This window comes from Nerophis lumbriciformis, linkage group LG13 (genome assembly GCF_033978685.3).
Source record: "Nerophis lumbriciformis linkage group LG13, RoL_Nlum_v2.1, whole genome shotgun sequence".
In the NCBI taxonomy this organism is placed as follows: Eukaryota; Metazoa; Chordata; class Actinopteri; order Syngnathiformes; family Syngnathidae; genus Nerophis; species Nerophis lumbriciformis.
The window spans coordinates 10,862,575-10,882,324 of record NC_084560.2 but is presented as its reverse complement, the minus strand read 5'-3'; the positions used below and the strand labels follow the sequence as shown (position 1 = coordinate 10,882,324).

The 19,750-nt window shown below is 37.6% G+C and overlaps 1 protein-coding gene across 1 annotated transcript in view; it reads left to right on the top strand.

Annotated features, from left to right (window-relative positions):
- Window positions 1-19,750, top strand: part of LOC133613865 (receptor tyrosine-protein kinase erbB-4-like) — a 1,130,743-nt gene that overhangs the window by 695,895 nt on the left and 415,098 nt on the right. The window contains exons 4-5 of the mRNA XM_061971723.2: window positions 8,356-8,487; window positions 17,730-17,795. Of these exons, the coding sequence (XP_061827707.1) occupies window positions 8,356-8,487; window positions 17,730-17,795 (198 nt within the window). The remainder of the gene's footprint in view (window positions 1-8,355; window positions 8,488-17,729; window positions 17,796-19,750) is intronic.

Below are 19,750 nucleotides of genomic sequence, written 5' to 3'. Positions count from 1 at the left end.
TGGCATATCAAATACAATTTAAATAAAAATTGAATGCCTCTTTTCTATTTGCAGCCTTCTGAGGTAAATATCAACATTAACTTTTTCCACAGGCTAATACATTAGAAAATAAAATAACAATGAATAAACCAACCATTCAGGACTTTAAACTGCTCAGTTTGCAACACACTGATCTAATCTGATGTGCCCAAGCCAGATACCTGCCATCTTTTCTTGGATGCTAGTTCATTAATGTCGGGGCTCAGCCTTTGAGCTGAGGCAACCTTCATTATCGAACAAAGGTGTTCATCAGTCATTATACCTCGGAGTCCACCTGGACCACAGTCTTGGGGGTGTGTTTAAAGGCACTGCGTTTATTGTCCTCCACGAGCTGTCGTCACGTCTGCTTTTCATCCATTCCAACAACGTGCCGGCCCGATCAGCACGCACACACACGTAAATTCAATGCATACCTGGCCAACAGCGATACAGGTTACACTGACGGTGCCCATATAAATAACTTTAACACTGTTAAAAATATGCGCCACACTGTGAATCCACACCAAACAAGAATGACAAACACATTTCAGGAGAACATCCGCACCGTAACACAACATAAACACAACCAAACAAATACCCAAATTTGGCCCGCGGGCCAGAGTTTGACACCCATGCTCTAAACATAAAATCTGCTTAGTGTGAAGAATTATCTTATCAGACAGAAAATAAGCAAATATCACCCTTATTTGAGATATTTAATCTTACTTAGATTTCAGTTTTTGCAGTGTGGGGAGCTAGTTTAACTACATTATTTGTCGCTCTGTAAACGTCTTGTGCAGACCTAAATGCATATTTAAAGGTTTAGCTATGCTTGAAGCAAAGGTGGTGATACTGTATTGCCATCTTTGGCGAGGCACGTCTTAAAGCAGCGCTGTGCTTCCATGTTTAAAACATCATCTTTTCGTTAGTTTTGAAGCCCAAGTACCGCCATATTGTGCTTCACGCACACTCTTTATTGACCAGGAGAACTGCTTTTGTTTGCCATTCTTCCTCTCCACACTGTTTCTGCTTGCATGTGTGTGCGTTTTGACACACTCAAATGCGCTTTGGCTCTGTAGTCTACTTCACCGCCATAGAGTATCGTTTTTAATTCATTAGTACCGCTCTACTTTATTAGAACCGGTATACTGTACAACCCTTTAACATACTACATGTTTATTAGTACTGGTATACTGTACAAGCCTTTAACATACTACATGTTTATTAGTATACTGTACAAGCCTTTAACATACTACATGTTTTTTAGTATACTGTACAACCCTTTAACATACTACATGTTTATTAGTATACTGTACAACCCTTTAACATACTACATGTTTATTAGTATACTGTACAACCCTTTAACATACTACATGTTTATTAGTATACTGTACAACCCTTTAACATACTACATGTTTATTAGTATACTTTACAACCATTTAACATACTACATGTTTATGAGTATACTGTACAACCCCTTTAACATACTACATGTATATTAGTATACTGTACAACCCCTTTAACATACTACATGTATATTAGTATACTGTACAACTCTTTAACATACTACATGTTTATTAGTATACTGTACAACTCTTTAACATGCTACATGTTTATTAGTATACCGTACAACCCTTTAACATACTACATGTTTATTAGTATACTGTACAACCCTTTAACATACTACATGTTTATGAGTATACTGTACAACCCCTTTAACATACTACATGTATATTAGTATACTGTACAACCCCTTTAACATACTACATGTATATTAGTATACTGTACAACTCTTTAACATACTACATATTTATTAGTATACTGTACAACTCTTTAACATACTACATATTTATTAGTATACTGTACAACTCTTTAACATACTACATGTTTATTAGTATACCGTACAACCCTTTAACATACTACATGTTTGTTAGTATACTGTACAACTCTTTAACATACTACATGTTTATTAGTATACTGTACATACTACATGTATATTAGTACTGGTATACTGTACAACCCTATTTTTGAAACGAGAGCTTTTCCAAGCCCGTTGTTACTAGGGGTGCACAATTTTTTTTTACATTTACATCCGAATCGCGATTCTTATTCATTCCGATTCAAAATTGATTCGTAATTTTTAAAATTGTATTAATTTTTTTCTTTATAAGAATCGATTTTTAAAAAAAACAATTTTTAGTCCATCTTCATGCAACCAGAAGGAGCTTCCCTAACCTGTAAACTGTTTTGAAAAAGTGTAATTCTAATGATTATACCAAATAACGCATTGTGAAAATCGATTTGTATCGAGAATCCTGTAGAATTGGGAATTGATTCTGAATCTAATTGTCAACCCAGGAATTGTCAACCGAGTTGTTCCCCCCTCAAAGCATTCAGGAGGACAGTATCACAAGGTAGAAACACGGCAACACCACCTTGACAAAGTAGAACATATAATTATAGAATATTTCATATTAGCAAGATGCCAACAGTGCCCTAATACATGTTTTTTGGACAAAATGTTCCATATTCACAAATCCTAAAGAGTGCATTTCTTCTTTTCGCCACATTGATGATATTTGTTCCTTCTATTGAACCACTCATCAGTCCATCCACTTTTCCATCTACAAAACCCAAAACCAGTGAAGTTGGTTTTGGGTTTTCCAGTTTGAACTGGAAAACATTATTTTTTGCAAATATTAGCTCATTTGGAATTTGATGCCTGCAACATGTTTCAAAAAAGCTGGCACAAGTGACCAAAAAAACTCAGAAAGTTGAGGGATGCTTATCAAACACTTATTTGGAACATCCCACAGGTGAACAGGCTAATTGGGAACAAGTGGGTGCCATAATTGGGTATAGAAGCAGCTTCCATGAAATGCTCAGTCATTAACAAACAAGGATGGGGCGAGGGTCACAACTTTGTGAACAAATGCGTGAGCAGTTTGTTTAAGAACAACATTTCTCAACCAGCTATTGCAAGGAATTTAGGGATTTCACCATCTACGCTCCGTAATATCACCAAAAAGTTCAGAGAATCTGGAGAAATCACTGCACGTAAGCAGTAAGGCTGAAAACCCACATTGAATGCCCGTGACCTTCGATCGTTCAGGCATCAAAAACAGCATCAGTGTGTAAAACATATCACCACATGGGCTCAGGAACACTTCAGAAAACCACTGTCAGTAACTACAGTTCGTCGCTATATCTGTAAGTGCAAGTTAAAACTCTACTATGCAAAGCCAAAGCCATTTATCAACAACACCCAGAAACGCTGCCGGCCTCGCTGGGCCTGAGCTCATCTAAGATGGACTGATGCAAAGTGTAAAAGTGTTCTGTGGTCTGACGAGTCCACATTTCAAATTGTTTTTGGAGATTGTGGACGTTGTGTCCTCGGGAACAAAGAGGAAAAGAACCATCTGGATTGTTATAGGCGCAAAGTTGAAAAGCCAGCATTTGTAATGGTATGGGGGTGTATTAGTGCCCAATGCATGGGTAACTTACACATCTGTGAAGGCACCATTAATGCTGAAAGGTACATACAGGTTTTGGAGCAACATATGTTGCCATCCAAGCAATGTTATCATGGACGCCCCTGCTTATTTCAGCAAGACAATGCCAGGCTACATACTGCATGTGTTACAACAGCGTGGCTTCATAGTAAAAAAGTGCGGGTACTAGACTGGCCTGCCTGTACTCCAGACCTGTCTCCCATTGAAAATATGTGGCGCAATATGAAGCCTAAAATACCACAACAGAGACCCCCGGTCTGTTGAACAACTTAAGCTGTACATCAAGCAAGAATGGGAAATAATTCCACCTAAAAAGCTTCAAAAATGTGTCTCCTCGTTCCCAAATGTTAAAAGGCCATGTAGCACAGTGGTAAAAATGCCCTTGTGCCAAGTGTTTTGCAATGTGTTGCTGCCATTAAATTCTAAGTTGATGATTATTTGCAAAAAAAAAAAAGTTTCTCATTTCGAACATAAAATATCTTGTCTTTGCAGTCTATTCAATTGAATATAAGTTGACAAGGATTTGCAAATCATTGTATTCTGTTTTTATTTACGAATTACACAATTTGCCAACTTCATGTCATGTCTGTGTAATCATGTTTTGTTTTAGTCATGTTTTTAGTTATTGGACTCTTTAGTTTCTGGCTTTTCACTCCCTTGTCTTGTTTCCATGATTACCCATTAGTTTTCACCTGTCACGTCACGCACCTGTTTCACGTTTTGAGTCACGCACCTGTTTTCGTTAATCATGTCTGTAGTATTTAAGTTCATTGTTTTCAGTTTGTCTTTCTGACGACATCCCCACAATTATACTCGGCACATTTCTGACACTTGATTACTGTCATGACTTGGTCCTGGGTGTATGCTTTTCCGGGATGCAACGGAAAGTTGGCTCGGGCGAGACGGGAATGTAAATACATGATTTATTTAATATATCAAAATAAAGTACAAACGAAAAGCGCGCACAGTGGCGAAGAACAAACTATGAAACCAAAAGACTATAGCATTAATAAACAAAACTTACTTGGCATGGACTAAAAGGAGCAGCATGAACGATGGACATGAAATCAAGTGTCAGAAATGTGCCGAGCATAATTGTGGGGATGTCGTCAGAAAGACAAACTGAAAACAATGAACTTAAATACTACAGACATGATTAACGAAAACAGGTGCGTGACTCAAAACGTGAAACAGGTGCGTGACGTGACAGGTGAAAACTAATGGGTAATCATTGAAACAAGACAAGGGAGTGAAAAGCCAGAAACTAAAGAGTCCAATAACTAAAAACATGACTAAAACAAAACATGATTACACAGACATGACACTTCACTGGTTTTGGGTTTTGTACCTTAATCCTTCCACCCAACTAACAAACAAAACTCCTTAAGTAAAGTACAATATTTTAAAAAACAAAAACAAACATAAAGATCTTCAGGTAACTTTGTTGACTAAATTAGCGCAACAAAAATCAGGAAATAGTTGCAGAAATTGCGAATCAAATTTCCTCACAGTCACAGTTTCATGCATACATAAATGTCATTTTCATCTATAATACATGCTAGTGAGAGACACAACTATGGGGAAGCTATCCAAACACTTTACATAACTGAGTTATGGAGGTAATTTGTTACCTCTGCCAGGAGGTTATGCAATCATTGCCATTGGTGTGTCAGTCAGTCAACAAAATGACTCAAAAATATCATTTTATTCTTTGCTTTTTTAGATGCAACCTCTGTCATTTTATCTTTATCTTATCGTTTGTATTGTCATTTGTTTTTAATGCATAATGTGTACATCTTTTTGTGAGAGATACCTGAATTCACCCAAGAAGATGAGTAAAGTATATTTCAGTCCAAAAAGTTATGGCCGTATTTTCTTGAAACTACAAACCCCGTTTCCATATGAGTTGGGAAATTGTGTTAGATGTAAATATAAACGGAATACAATGATTTGCAAATCATTTTCAACCCATAGTCAATTGAATGCACTACAAAGACAAGATATTTGATGTTAAATGTAACTTAGATATTGGGTTTTCACTATGTAAAGCGCTTTGAGTCACTAGAGAAAAGCGCTATATAAATATAATTTACTTCACTTCCCACTATTTGTAATGGTGTTCTACTGTTACCAAATAGCATTATTTTAGTTTTACTGAGATTCAACGATAGTTTGTTTTTGTCAAACCATCTTTTTTTTTTGTTCATTTCTTCTGTTATTATTTGTATTTGTGTGTTCTCTCCTGAACAGAACACAGTTGTCTGCAAATAGTACTAACTTTAAGTCCTTTGTACCTTTACAAATAGAGATGTCCGATAATATAGGAGGATAAATGCGTTAAAATGTCATATCGGAAATTATCGGTATCGTTTTTTTTATTATCGGTATCGTTTATTTTTTTTATTTATTTATTTTTATTTATTTATTTTTTTTATAAATAAAAGATACACTTACAATTAGTGCACCAACCCAATAAACCTTCACTCATTCACACAAAAGGGTTGTTTCTTTCTGTTATTAATATTCTGGTTCCTACATTATATATCAATATATATCAATACAGTCTGCAAGGGATACAGTCCGTAAGCACACATGATTGTGCGTGCTGCTGGTCCACTAATAGTACTAACCTTTAACAGTTAATTTTACTAATTTTCATTAATTACTAGTTTCAATGTAACTGTTTTTATATTGTTTTACTTTCTTTTTTATTCAAGAAAATGTTTTTAATTTATTTATCTTATTTTATTTTATTATTATTTTTAAAAAGTACCTTAACTTCACCATAGCTGGTTGTCCAAATTAGGCATACTAATGTGTTAATTACAGGACTGTATATATCGGTTGATGTTGATATCGGTATCGGTAATTACAGAGTTGGACAATATCGGAATATCAGATATCGGCAAAAAGCCATTATCGGACATCCCTATTTACCAATGTTGTTTATATAAAGATTGAACAATTTTGGTCCAGGTATTGATCCCTGAGGTACGCCACGAAATGCAAAGAGTGGAGCATTGCATTGTTTAAAGGGAGTTTGTCTGAGTCCGCCCTGAGTGCTGCTTGAATGATTCTTTCCTTGAGTCTGTGTTTAGTCACATGCAACAAAGGTATCAAAATGTGGCACTGTTTGATTTCACGTGACTTGATACCCGGTAGTACGGAAGGAATTTCAGTCGGTGCCTCTAAAACCCGTTCTACGTTCTACAAACCTCGTTTCCATATGAGTTGGGAAATTGTGTTAGATGTAAATATAAACGGAATACAATGATTTGCAAATCATTTTCAACCCATATTCAATTGAATGCACTACAAAGACAACATATTTGATGTTCAAACTCATAAGCTTTATTTATTTTTTGCAAATAATACTTAACTTAGAATTTCATGGCTGCAACACGTGCCAAAGTAGTTGGGAAAGGGCATGTTCACCACTGTGTTACATGGCCTTTCCTTTTAACAACATTCAGTAAACGTTTGGGAACTGAGGAGACGCATTTTTTAAGCTTCTTAGGTGGAATTCTTTCCCATTCTTGCTTGATGTACAGCTTAAGTTGTTCAACAGTCCGGGGGTCTCCGTTGTGCTATTTTAGGCTTCACACATTTTCAATGGGAGACAGGTCTGGACTACAGGCAGCCCAGTCTAGTACCCGCACTCTTTTACTATGAAGCCACGTTGATGTAACACGTGGCTTGGCATTGTCTTGCTGAAATAAGCAGGGGCGTCCATGGTAACGTTGCTTGGATGGCAACATATGTTGCTCCAAAACCTGTATGTACCTTTCAGCATTAATGGCGCCTTCACAGATGTGTAAGTTACCCATGTCTTGGGCACTAATACACCCCCATACCATCACAGATGCTGGCTTTTCAACTTTGCGCCTATAACAATCCGGATGGTTCTTTTCCTTCTTGGTCCGGAGGACACGACGTCCACAGTTTCCAAAAACAATTTGAAATGTGGACTCGTCAGACCACAGAACACTTTTACACTTTGTATCAGTCCATCTTAGATGAGCTCGGGTCCAGCGAAGCCGACGGCGTTTCTGGGTGTTGTTGATAAACGGTTTTCGCCTTGCAGAGGAGAGTTTTAACTTGCACTTACAGATGTAGCGACCAACTGTAGTTACTGACAGTGGGTTTCTGAAGTGTTGCTGAGCCCATGTGGTGATATCCTTTACACACTGATGTCGCTTGTTGATGCAGTACAGCCTGAGGGATCGAAGGTCACAGGCTTAGCTGCTTACGTGCAGTGATTTCTCCAGATTCTCTGAACCCTTTGATGATATTACGGACCGTAGATGGTGAAATCCCTAAATTCCTTGCAATAGCTGGTTGAGAAATGTTTTTCTTAAACTGTTCAACAATTTGCTCACACATTTGTTGACAAAATGGTGACCCTCGCCCCATCCTTGTTTGTGAATGACTGAGCATTTCATGGAATCTACTTTTATACCCAATCATGGCACTCACCTGTTCCAAATTTGCCTGTTCACCTGTGGGATGTTCCAAATAAGTGTTTGATGAGCATTCCTCAACTTTATCAGTATTTATTGCCACCTTTCCCAACTTCTTTGTCACGTGTTGCTGGCATCAAATTCTAAAGTTAATGATTATTTGCCAAAAAAAAAAAAAGTTTATCAGTTTGAACATCAAATATGTTGTCTTTGTAGCATATTCAACTGAATATGGGTTGAAAATGATTTGCAAATCATTGTATTCCGTTTATATTTACATCTAACACAATTTCCCAACTCATATGGAAACGGGGTTTGTATGTTGTACAACTTTAACCAACTCATGGCCATGTTTGTGCTTACAGAGATCCTGAGTGGCGGCGTATATGTTGACCAAAACAAGTTCCTGTGTCACGCAGACACCATTCATTGGCAGGACATTGTCAAGAACTCAGGCGTGTACCCGGTGGTGGTGCCCAGCAACAGCAGTGGAACATGTGAGTAGAACTTCATGCTCAACAAATGATAGGTAGTCTTGTTACTGTGCAGTTCATCTTTTGAAATTAGAACAAGCTGGAAGTACCGTATTTTTCGAACTACAAGGCGCACTTAAAATCCTTTCATTTTCTCAAAAATCGACAGTGCACCTTATAACCCGGTGCACCTAATGTACAGAATAATTCTGGTTGTGCTTACTGACCTCGAAGCAATTTTTATTTGGTACATGGTGTAATAATAAGTGTGACCAGTAGATACACATACCAGATATGTGGAGACTGCAATATGACGCCAGTAAACAACACAACAACTTTAAATGTTCCATTACACATGGCACTCAAAAATCTGTCAAGATGTTTTAGTGTGACTTTGAAGCCGCACCGCTTGGTGGATTGTCGGCCCATTACGGCTAGTCAGAGATACAAGTATTGCTATGGTGTGTGTATAAGGACCGCAAAATAGCACCTATTAGCAGACATATTACCTGGCGTTTTGTTTCACAATATTATGCAAAATCAACTTTTCTTACATTCTGGTACCTGCTGATGTGTATTTGGTATCTGCATAAGTCCTGAAAATGTGTGCACGTCCGCCACTGTAGTACGTGGCAATAACGTATTCAATACGCTTTTTCTTTTTCAATCGATGAATCAATGTTTATTTATATAGCCCTAAAACACAAGTGTCTCAAAGGGCTGCACAAGCCACAACAACATCCTCGGTTCAGAGCCCACATAATGGCAAGGAAAAACTCAAAACCCAGTGGGATGTCAATGTGAATGACTATGAGAAACCTTGGAGAGGACCGCAGATGTGGGTGACCCCCCTCCTCGAGGGGAGACCGGATGCAATGGACGTCGAGTGGGTCTAGCATAATATTGTGAAAATCCAGTCCATAGTGGATCTAACATAATAGTGAGAGTCCAGTCCATAGTGGATCTAACATAATAGTGAGAGTCCAGTCCATAGTGGATCTAACATAATAGTTAAAGTCCAGTCCATAGTGGATCTAACATAATAGTGAGAGTCCATTCCATAGTGGATCTAACATAATAGTGAGAGAGTCCAGTCTATAGTGGATCTAACATAATAGTGTGAGAGTCCAGTCCATAGTGGATCTAACAAAATAGTGAGAGTCCATTCCATAGTGGATCTAACATAATAGTGAGAGTCCATTCCATAGTGGATCTAACATAATAGTGAGAGTCCAGTCCATAGTGGATCTAACATAATAGTGTGAGAGTCCAGTCCATAGTGGATCTAACATAATAGTTAGAGTCCAGTCCATAGTGGATCTAACATAATAGTGAGAGTCCAGTCCATAGTGGATCTAACATAATAGTGAGAGTCCAGTCCATAGTGGATCTAACATAATAGTTAGAGTCCAGTCCATAGTGGATCTAACATAATAGTGAGAGTCCAGTCCATAGTGGATCTAACATAATAGTGAGAGTCCAGTCCATAGTGGATCTAACATAATAGTGAGAGTCCAGTCCATTGTGGATCTAACATAATAGTGTGAGAGTCCAGTCCATAGTGGATCTAACATAATAGTGTGAGAGTCCAGTCCATAGTGGATCTAACATAATAGTGAGAGTCCAGTCCATTGTGGATCTAACATAATAGTGTGAGAGTCCAGTCCATAGTGGATCTAACATAATAGTGTGAGAGTCCAGTCCATAGTGGATCTAACATAATAGTTAGAGTCCAGTCCATTGTGGACCTAACATAATAGTGTGAGAGTCCAGTCCATAGTGGATCTAACATAATAGTGAGAGTCCAGTCCATAGTGGATCTAACATAATAGTGAGAGTCCAGTCCATTGTGGATCTAACATAATAGTGTGAGAGTCCAGTCTATAGTGGATCTAACATAATAGTGAGAGTCCAGTCCATAGTGGATCTAACATAATAGTGAGAGTCCAGTCCATAGTGGATCTAACATAATAGTGAAAGTCCAGTCCATTGTGGACCTAACATAATAGTGTGAGAGTCCAGTCCATAGTGGATCTAACATAATAGTGTGAGTGTCCAGTCCATAGTGGATCTAACATAATAGTGTGAGAGTCCAGTCCATAGTGGATCTAACATAATAGTTAGAGTCTAGTCCATAGTGGATCTAACATAATAGTGAGAGTCCAGTCCATTGTGGATCTAACATAATAGTGAGAGTTCAGTCCATAGTGGATCTAACATAATAGTGAGAGTCCAGTCCATAGTGGATCTAACATAATAGTGAGAGTCCAGTCCATAGTGGATCTAACATAATAGTGAGAGTCCAGTCCATAGTGGATCTAACATAATAGTGTGAGAGTCCAGTCCATAGTGGATCTAACATAATAGTAAGATTCCAGTCCATAGTGGATCTAACATAATAGTAAGAGTCCAGTCCATAGTGGATCTAACATAATAGTGAGAGTCCAGTCCATAGTGGGTCTAACATAATAGTAAGAGTCCAGTCCATAGTGGATCTAACATAATAGTAAGACTCCAGTCCATAGTGGATCTAACATAATAGTGAGAGTCCAGTCCATAGTGGATCCAACATAATAGTGAGAGTCCAGTCCATAGTGGGGCCAGCAAGAGACCATCCCGAGCGGAGACGGGTCAGCAGCGCAGAGATGTTCCCAACCGATGCACAGGCGAACGGTACAACCCGGGTCCCGACTCTGGACAGCCAGCACTTCATCCATGACCTGTGCCCCCCCTTCCACAAGGGAGAGGGGGGCAGAGAAGAAAATAAACGGCAGATCAACTGGTCTAAAAAAGGGGGTCTATTTAGAGGCTAGAGTATACAAATGAGTTTTAAGATAGAACTTAAATGCTTCTACTGAGGTAGCATCTCTAACTGTTACCGGGAGGGCATTCCATAGTACTGGAGCCCCAATAGAAAACGCTCTATAGCCCGCAGACTTTTTTTGGGCTCTGGGAATCACTAATAAGCCGGAGTTCTTTGAACGCAGATTTCTTGCCGGGACATATGGTACAATACAATCAGCAAGATAGGATGGAGATAGACCGTGTAGTATTTTATACGTAAGTAGTAAAACCTTAAAGTCACATCTTAAGTGCACAGGAAGCCAGTGCAGGTGAGCCAGTATAGGCGTAATATGATCAAACTTTCTTGTTCTTATCAAAAGTCTAGCAGCCGCATTTTGTACCAACTGTAATCTTTTAATGCTAGACATAGGGAGGCCCGAAAATAATACATTACCGTAATAGAAACGAGACGTAACGAATGCATTAATAATGATCTCAGCGTCGCTAATGGACAAAATGTAACACATTTTAGCGATATTACGGAGATGAAAGAAGGCCGTTTTAGTAACACTAAAACACTTTCATTATTTTCTTGTTATGGGACATTTACCCTGCGCTGTTGCCATTTCTAATATAAAGTAGTGTAAAGTTCTAACTTATATCTCGCTATGGAAGCGCTAAAAACTACTAGTGTAGTGAGTTTACATTATTCACCCACAGAACTTTAGTTATTAGAGAGTTCCGGTCAGACGGTTTTTCACGGGACACATTTCCGGCGTTGTTGTTGCACTGGTGAGCCACGGATGAGGAGGAGTAAAGTCTTTTGACACTTCTTCCACTCCCATCCTTGCACACTACACCGCTACAACAAAGATGACGGGGAGAAGACGCTGTCGAAGGTGAGCCACGTAAATAAGAGCGCCCTAAGAGCGCCCACAAAACGCCGCATCCTGAAGCGACTGTCAGAAAGCGACTTGAAGATGGTCTCTAAAACATCATCTATGTAACATTTTTACCAAAGAACCATTAGATGTTATGTAGACCATAAGGAAGTTTTTCTATTTAAAAAAAAATCATAATATGACCCCTTTAATGTGCCTTTTAAATTAAAGTTAAAGTACCAGTGATTGTCACACACACCCTAGGTGTGGTGAAATTTGTCCTCTGCATTTGACCCATCCCCTTGTTCCCCCTGGGAGGTGAGGGGAGCAGTGGGCAGCACTGGTGATTTAACCCCCAATTCCAACCCTTGATGCTGAGTGCCAAGCAGGGAGATAATGGGTCCCATTTATAGTCTTTGGTATGACTCGACCGGGGTTTGAACTCACAACCTACCGATATCAGGGCGGACACTCTAACCCAGGGGTGCTCACACTTTTTCTGCAGGCGAGCTACTTTTCAATTGATCAAGTCGTGGGGATCTACCTCATTCATATATATAATTTATATTTACTTATTTATGACATATATGTTTTTGTTAACAAGTTAAAGGTGTTTAATGATAATGCAAGCATGTTTAACACATATAGTTAATATTGTTAAAAAATTATAGGTGTTTAATGATAATACAAGTATGTTTAATACATATAGTTAATATTGTTAACAAGTTAAAGGTGTTTAAGATAATACAAGCATGTTTTACACATAGTTAATATTGTTAATAAATTAAAGGTGTTTAATGATAATACAAGAATGTTTAATACATATAGTTAATATTGTTAACAAGTTAAAGGTGTTTAAAGATAATACAAGCATGTTTAACACATATAGTTAATATTGTTAACAACTTAAAGGTGTTTAAAGATAATACAAGCATGTTTAACACATATAGTTAATATTGTTAACAAGTTAAAGGTGTTTAAAGATAATACAAGCATGTTTAACACATATAGTTAATATTGTTAACAACTTAAAGGTGTTTAAAGATAATACAAGCATGTTTAACACATATAGTTAATATTGTTAACAAGTTAAAGGTGTTTAAAGATAATACAAGCATGTTTAACACATCTAGTTAATATTGTTAACAACTTAAAGGTGGTTAAAGATAATACAAGCATGTTTAACACATATAGTTAATATTGTTAACAACTTAAAGGTGTTTAAAGATAATACAAGCATGTTTAACACATATAGTTAATATTGTTAACAAGTTAAAGGTGTTTAAAGATAATACAAGCATGTTTAACACATATAGTTAATATCGTTAACAAGTTAAAGGTGTTTAAAGATAATACAAGCATGTTTAACACATCTAGTTAATATTGTTAACAACTTAAAGGTGGTTAAAGATAATACAAGCATGTTTAACACATATAGTTAATATTGTTAACAACTTAAAGGTGTTTAAAGATAATACAAGCATGTTTAACACATATAGTTAATATTGTTAACAAGTTAAAGGTGTTTAAAGATAATACAAGCATGTTTAACACATATAGTTAATATTGTTAACAAGTTAAAGGTGTTTAATGATAATACAAGCATGTTTAACACATATAGATTCCGTTCTTTCATGAAGACAAGAATATAAGTTGGTGTATTACCTGATTCTGATGACTTGCATTGATAGGAATCAGACAGTGGTGCTGATGACGTCCGCATTTTCGAATGGAGGAGAAAAAAGTCCTCCTTTCTGTCCAATACCACATGAAAGTGGTTGGTTTTTGGCGTCTTTTATGTCCAGCTTCCGTACTCCTTTGTATACACTTTACAAGAAATACATTGTCGGCAAACTCCGTAGCTTGCTAGCTTGTGCACGCCAGCTTTCTGAGACTCTTATTTTGTTAGCGCAACTGTGCAACTGTGCAGTCGGTCTTTGGAGTTTTGACGACAGGTACGGCGCCAGAGTCTGTTGAAATAAAGTGTTTCTCACCTTCCAGTCGGTAATTTTAATGAGCTGGCAGCAGCCAGCGTCATCTCAGAAGACCCTCGGGTGCCGTGAATGTCAATCAAGTGACGAAAGTGACGTCATAGTGAAGATTTATGATCGCTCATTTTTAGGACTATTTTTTTTAATGCCTGGCTGGTGATCGACTGACACACCCTCCGAGATCGACCGGTAGCTCGCGATCGACGTAATGTGCACCCCTGCTCTAACCACTAGGCCACTGAGTAGGTTTTTTGTATGAAAAAAGACCTGACGAGACCCGCTCATCGGCCGTGCGCCTTATAATCCGGTGCTCCCTATGGTCCGGAAAATGCGGTAATCCGACTGAAGTGATTCAAATAAGATCCCTGAACTGACCCCTTGTTCTAACCCCTGCATGTTTTGTTTTTTCCCTGTGTTGCTCAAGCTGTTTGGCATTTAAATCTCTTTCCGTGTTTTGCTATCTTGTATAATTCGCTACAAACACCTAAAAACTGAAAACACTTTAGACCGTCACTGACAATTTGTCATTTGAGGGAGTGCAGACCTTCAGCGTTTAATAAAAGCTCGACTTCACAGGCCAAGTGACTCCAAGGAGAACAATAATAGAAATAGCGATGCAGCGCAGGTTTTCCACACTCGGCACTGCGAGACAACAACTTACGGCCCACTGTCATTTAGATTGTCTTTTGTACGCCGATTTAATGCATTCGACCTCACTCGAGCACCGTCAAAGTGCGCTACAGGGAGCCAGGCCGAAAAATGAGTGGGAAAAAGGCAGTGAAAGGCTGTAGAAGAACAAAGTGAGACCGTGTTTGGCATTAAGTGCAAGAACCACAGCGGGACGATGGATTAGGGAGGGTGGATGGAGGATGAAAGAGATGAAGTGTGCAGTGGAGAGGTGCACATATGAGTAAGAAGAGGAGGGCGGAAAATGGAGACTCGTGTTGGGGAGTAGAGTAAGTCTCAGTGCTAATAGCTCTCATCTGGAGAGGCTGATGGACAGAGGACAGCACTCCTGCACTTAACCAGGCTCATGTCCCTCACACTCAATTACCAGGCAGTCAATTAAGCTCTCCACAAGCACACAAAATGTCACTGACTAGTGCTTTGAGGGTGTGACGCGCATTTCTTCTTTGCCGCTTTCATCTCAGCCTCTACGCGGGTTTAATGCCAAGGGGGAGTTGAAAAGAATCTATCCAGTGTGTCATGCTTAGACAATTGCAACCTTTTACCTCAACTTTTACCAACCCAAACAGAAACAATAAGCCATTGTTGTTGCCGAAAATACGTATTCCCGCATAATTCTGAAAATATTTCTGTGGTTCCAGGATACACTGTTAAAATAAATATACTAACACTCGAACACTTTTTTTTTAATCTCTCCTGTCCTGCTCCAAGTATTTGTTTCTAGCAAAACTTGAACCGATCCTGCTTGCAGGCGTACATACCTGGGCTCAACATTTACAAGCCATTTAAATTGCACTTTTTTTGGAATTGGGCCTATCGTTCACAATCATTGTGAGAGACAAAAATACACGTGTCTTTTATTTTTTTATTTTTAGGATTTTAAAGATGATAAACGCTTGGAAGATGCGGCTAATTGGGAGTCACAGTTGTTGACTTCAAAGTCTCTAAAACAACTTCAAAAACCTCCATCAACGTTTTATATACTCACTGCAAGTAGATATATGATGCAGTAACAGACACCTTCATAACAATATGTAATATGTACAATATATACACTGCAAGTATATATATATATATATATATATATATATATATATATATATATATATATATATATATATATATATATATATATATGTATATATATATATATCTATATATATATATATATATATATATAATGTAGTAACAGACACCTTCATAACAATATGTAACATGTACAATAAACACACTGCAAGTATATATATATAATGTAGTAATAGACACCTTCATAATAATATGTAATATGATTTATATACACACTGCAAGTATATATATAATGTAGTTACAGACACCTTCATAACAATATGTAACATGTACAATATACACACTGCAAGTATATATATAATGTAGTAACAGACACCTTCATAACAATATGTAACATGTACAATATTCACACTGCAAGTATATATATATAATGTAGTAATAGACACCTTCATAATAATATGTAATATGATTTATATACACACTGCAAGTATATATATATAATGTAGTTACAGACACCTTCATAACAATATGTAACATGTACAATATACACACTGCAAGTATATATATAATGTAGTAACAGACACCTTCATAACAATATGTAACATGTACAATATACACACTGCAAGTATATATATATATATATATAATGTAGTAACAGACACCTTCATAACAATATGTAGTATGTACAATATACACACTGCAAGTATATATATATATATATATATATATATATATATATATATATATATATATATATATATATATATATGTGTATATATTTATATATATATATATATATATATATATATATATATATATATGTATATAGTAGTAACTGACAATATATAACAATATGTAATATGTACAATATTTACCGTATTTTGATTAGTTTAATCAATGCCATGACTGAGTCATTCAGTGCATTGACTTCTGTTTCCATAGCAACTCACTTCCGACTTCCTGAAAGAAACGCGAGTATGTTTTCTAATCATGGCAGTATAGATAACAGACAACGAAGACGACTATTTTTGGTCAAATGAGGATTCCCAACCTTATCTTTTTGAAGCTGAATATACTGCGGATGAACGTCTGCTTCTAGAAGCGAGCACGAAGAAAGAGTCAGACTTTGGAGCGGACATTAGCCGAGAGAGTGAGGTGAAAGTGACTTTGCCGCTGTAAACGTGGAACTTGGAGCTATGCTATTTTGACATAAATGGAGTGTTTACCCAAATAAACTGAAACTGTCCATGGAGTGAGTCACACTTTATATTGATCATGACACACGCAGCACGTCATTATTACAACTACAGTGCATACACTGTCTGGCTAGCTGTGTTCACACAAAACATTAAATTATACTTTGCAGATACTGAAATATGATTGTTCATGTTTTTCACTTAGTACAGATTGGTGTCCTATCACATTGTTCTGTATTACAAACTCAAATGTGTTTAGTGTTCATGTAGAAGCAAGCTTATCTCTTGCCGTAGTTAGCTTTTACGGCTAACACCGTAGCATGCCGATGTGTTAGTACGCTGGAAAAATAGTTCTTCAGTGTTCTCTCTTACAATAACAATGTTGCTACAGCTTGGTTATTATACAGGTTACAGAACATAAATGAAGGGTTGTTGATGGTTTTTAAATTGATTTAGAGGTGGAATTGATTGCTCCCATTAGCTGCATTGCTAGCTACCAAGAATGGGACGATTTTTACATGTTGGAATTACAAAAAAAACCCACCTTTTGTCTTTTTGTTTCTCATAATGATTGTGAACTAGAGACAAAATTCCCCCAAAAAGTGAAGTTTTTCCTGTAAGACCTAACTAGATGTTGCTGATCTTACTTTGTAGTCAGGTTGCAAAGGCTAAATGATGTCTTTTCATAACATTCTTTGCAGGTCAGAAATGCCATCGGTCCTGCAATGGTCGCTGCTGGGGACCCAAGGAGGACCAGTGTCAAAGCTGTAAGTGGATTCAACAGAACCGAATAATTTGATGTATTCCCTCTGAGAAAGTCAGTCCCTCTGAGAAAGTCAGCACTCGTGTGGATTTGATATTTCTCCATTCAAATATAAATGCGTCTTAATTAGAGATGCGCGGATAGGCAATTATTTCATCCGCAACCGCATCACAAAAGTCGTCAACCACCCGCCATCTACCCGAACCAACATTTTATCAAAACCACACCCGCCCGCACCTGCCCGTTGTTATATATCTAATATAGACGATGCAAGGCATTAGTGAGGTTAGAAAGCTTTTGCCTGTTAAAGAAAGGAGACTGATCCAATGCAGCAGAGACATTCAATGCGTGCCACACATTAATATCTCTTGGCCACGCATTAGTGGCTAAGATATATTAATGCGTGATAATATTATTTATCATTATTATAATATTATTGTCATTTCCATTAAGAAAGTGTTGACTATTGTTGCCAATGCCCTCAGATCAGGAGTGCGTTCCTCACACTTTGTGTGCGCAGTTGCAGAAAGCAGAACGAGGCTTTTAAGAAGTTAAAACAATGTTTTAGAAAGACTAGGCCTATATTTTCGTTAGGTAAAAAAAAATGTTCTGAATTTATTTCAATGAATATTAACTTGTTAACGTTATAATGCTCAAATAGGGACGAGGGCGGGGTGCACAGTGAAACAGTGAACAATTTCGCGACAAAGATGAATTATTGATTGATCTGCAGCCATGACAAAATATCAGACAATCTCCATTGTCAACGACAGGCAGGAAAATAAAGATAAACACATAGCCTATGTTCTAGGCATAGGCTCATACGTTTTTAAGTTGAAATAAAAAAATAAATAAAAAATGTGCCTCATAAGCCTTAGGCTGTCAATCACGCGCACAAACTTAAATTATGCAATAACATATGTATGTCATCTCTATTTAAACAAAAATAAATTAAATAAATAATAATAACAAATTACCTGCAACTTATTGGCCAAGGCAAATAGCTGAAGGGCGGAAATCAAACCCATCAGACTGCACTTTATCATCAAACTTGAATTATAATGAAAATAGACGGTCACGACAAACAAAGCAGGCTAAATAGCCTTACATTGTCGCCAATCGGAGATGCGCTTCACTTGAAAGCGAGGCCAAATAATTATTCACACATAGTAGTATATCTCGAATAGAAAAAAACCACAATAAACAACGCAATTGCCTTAATTCCTTTGCATTGTAGTGCGCCCAAACAACACGTAACCATCAAAATTATTTAGCTGACCGAACTCAATATAAGTTAGACATGGGCTTATTTGGTATAGCCTAGGTAACGTAGACTAATTCGTTTAACATATCCAACCGTATGTCTACTTACTTTTTTTTTTGTTAGCACTATGCAGGAATAAAATGGCATCTACAGTGCCAGGATTCATGCGAGAGCGCCTGGCCTCTAAAATGCACCCTGCTGCACTGAAGGAGCGCTCACTTGCACCACTTGTTGCTGGGATGCGGTGCCTGATTAATAATTGACTGTTTCATAGAGTGCTGCTCGTTTTTCGTATGTGGGTAACAACATTTAACTATGTATATATATTTCCGAATTGGTTCAACCGCCAACCGCCCGCATCTATTTAAAATCTATTTTTACCCGCCCGACCCGCGGTTTATCCGCGGACTCCGCGGTTGTGTCCGCAAACCACGCATCTCTAGTCTTAATGCATAAACTGGTGAGTCTCAGAGCATTCGATCTGACTGTTCAATGTGTCCCAGAAGGCGTTTCGTCTCTCATGCTCTTATGCTCATAGACTTTGATTGGTCAGATCTGATGTAGGATCGAGAAAGAGAGGTGAAACGTGTTCCAAAACAAACTGAACAGTCCAGTTGTGATCGATTCAATGCCCTGAGAATACAACAAACGACCTGGATGAACAAGAACGTCCGTAGACATCAGTGAGTGATGTT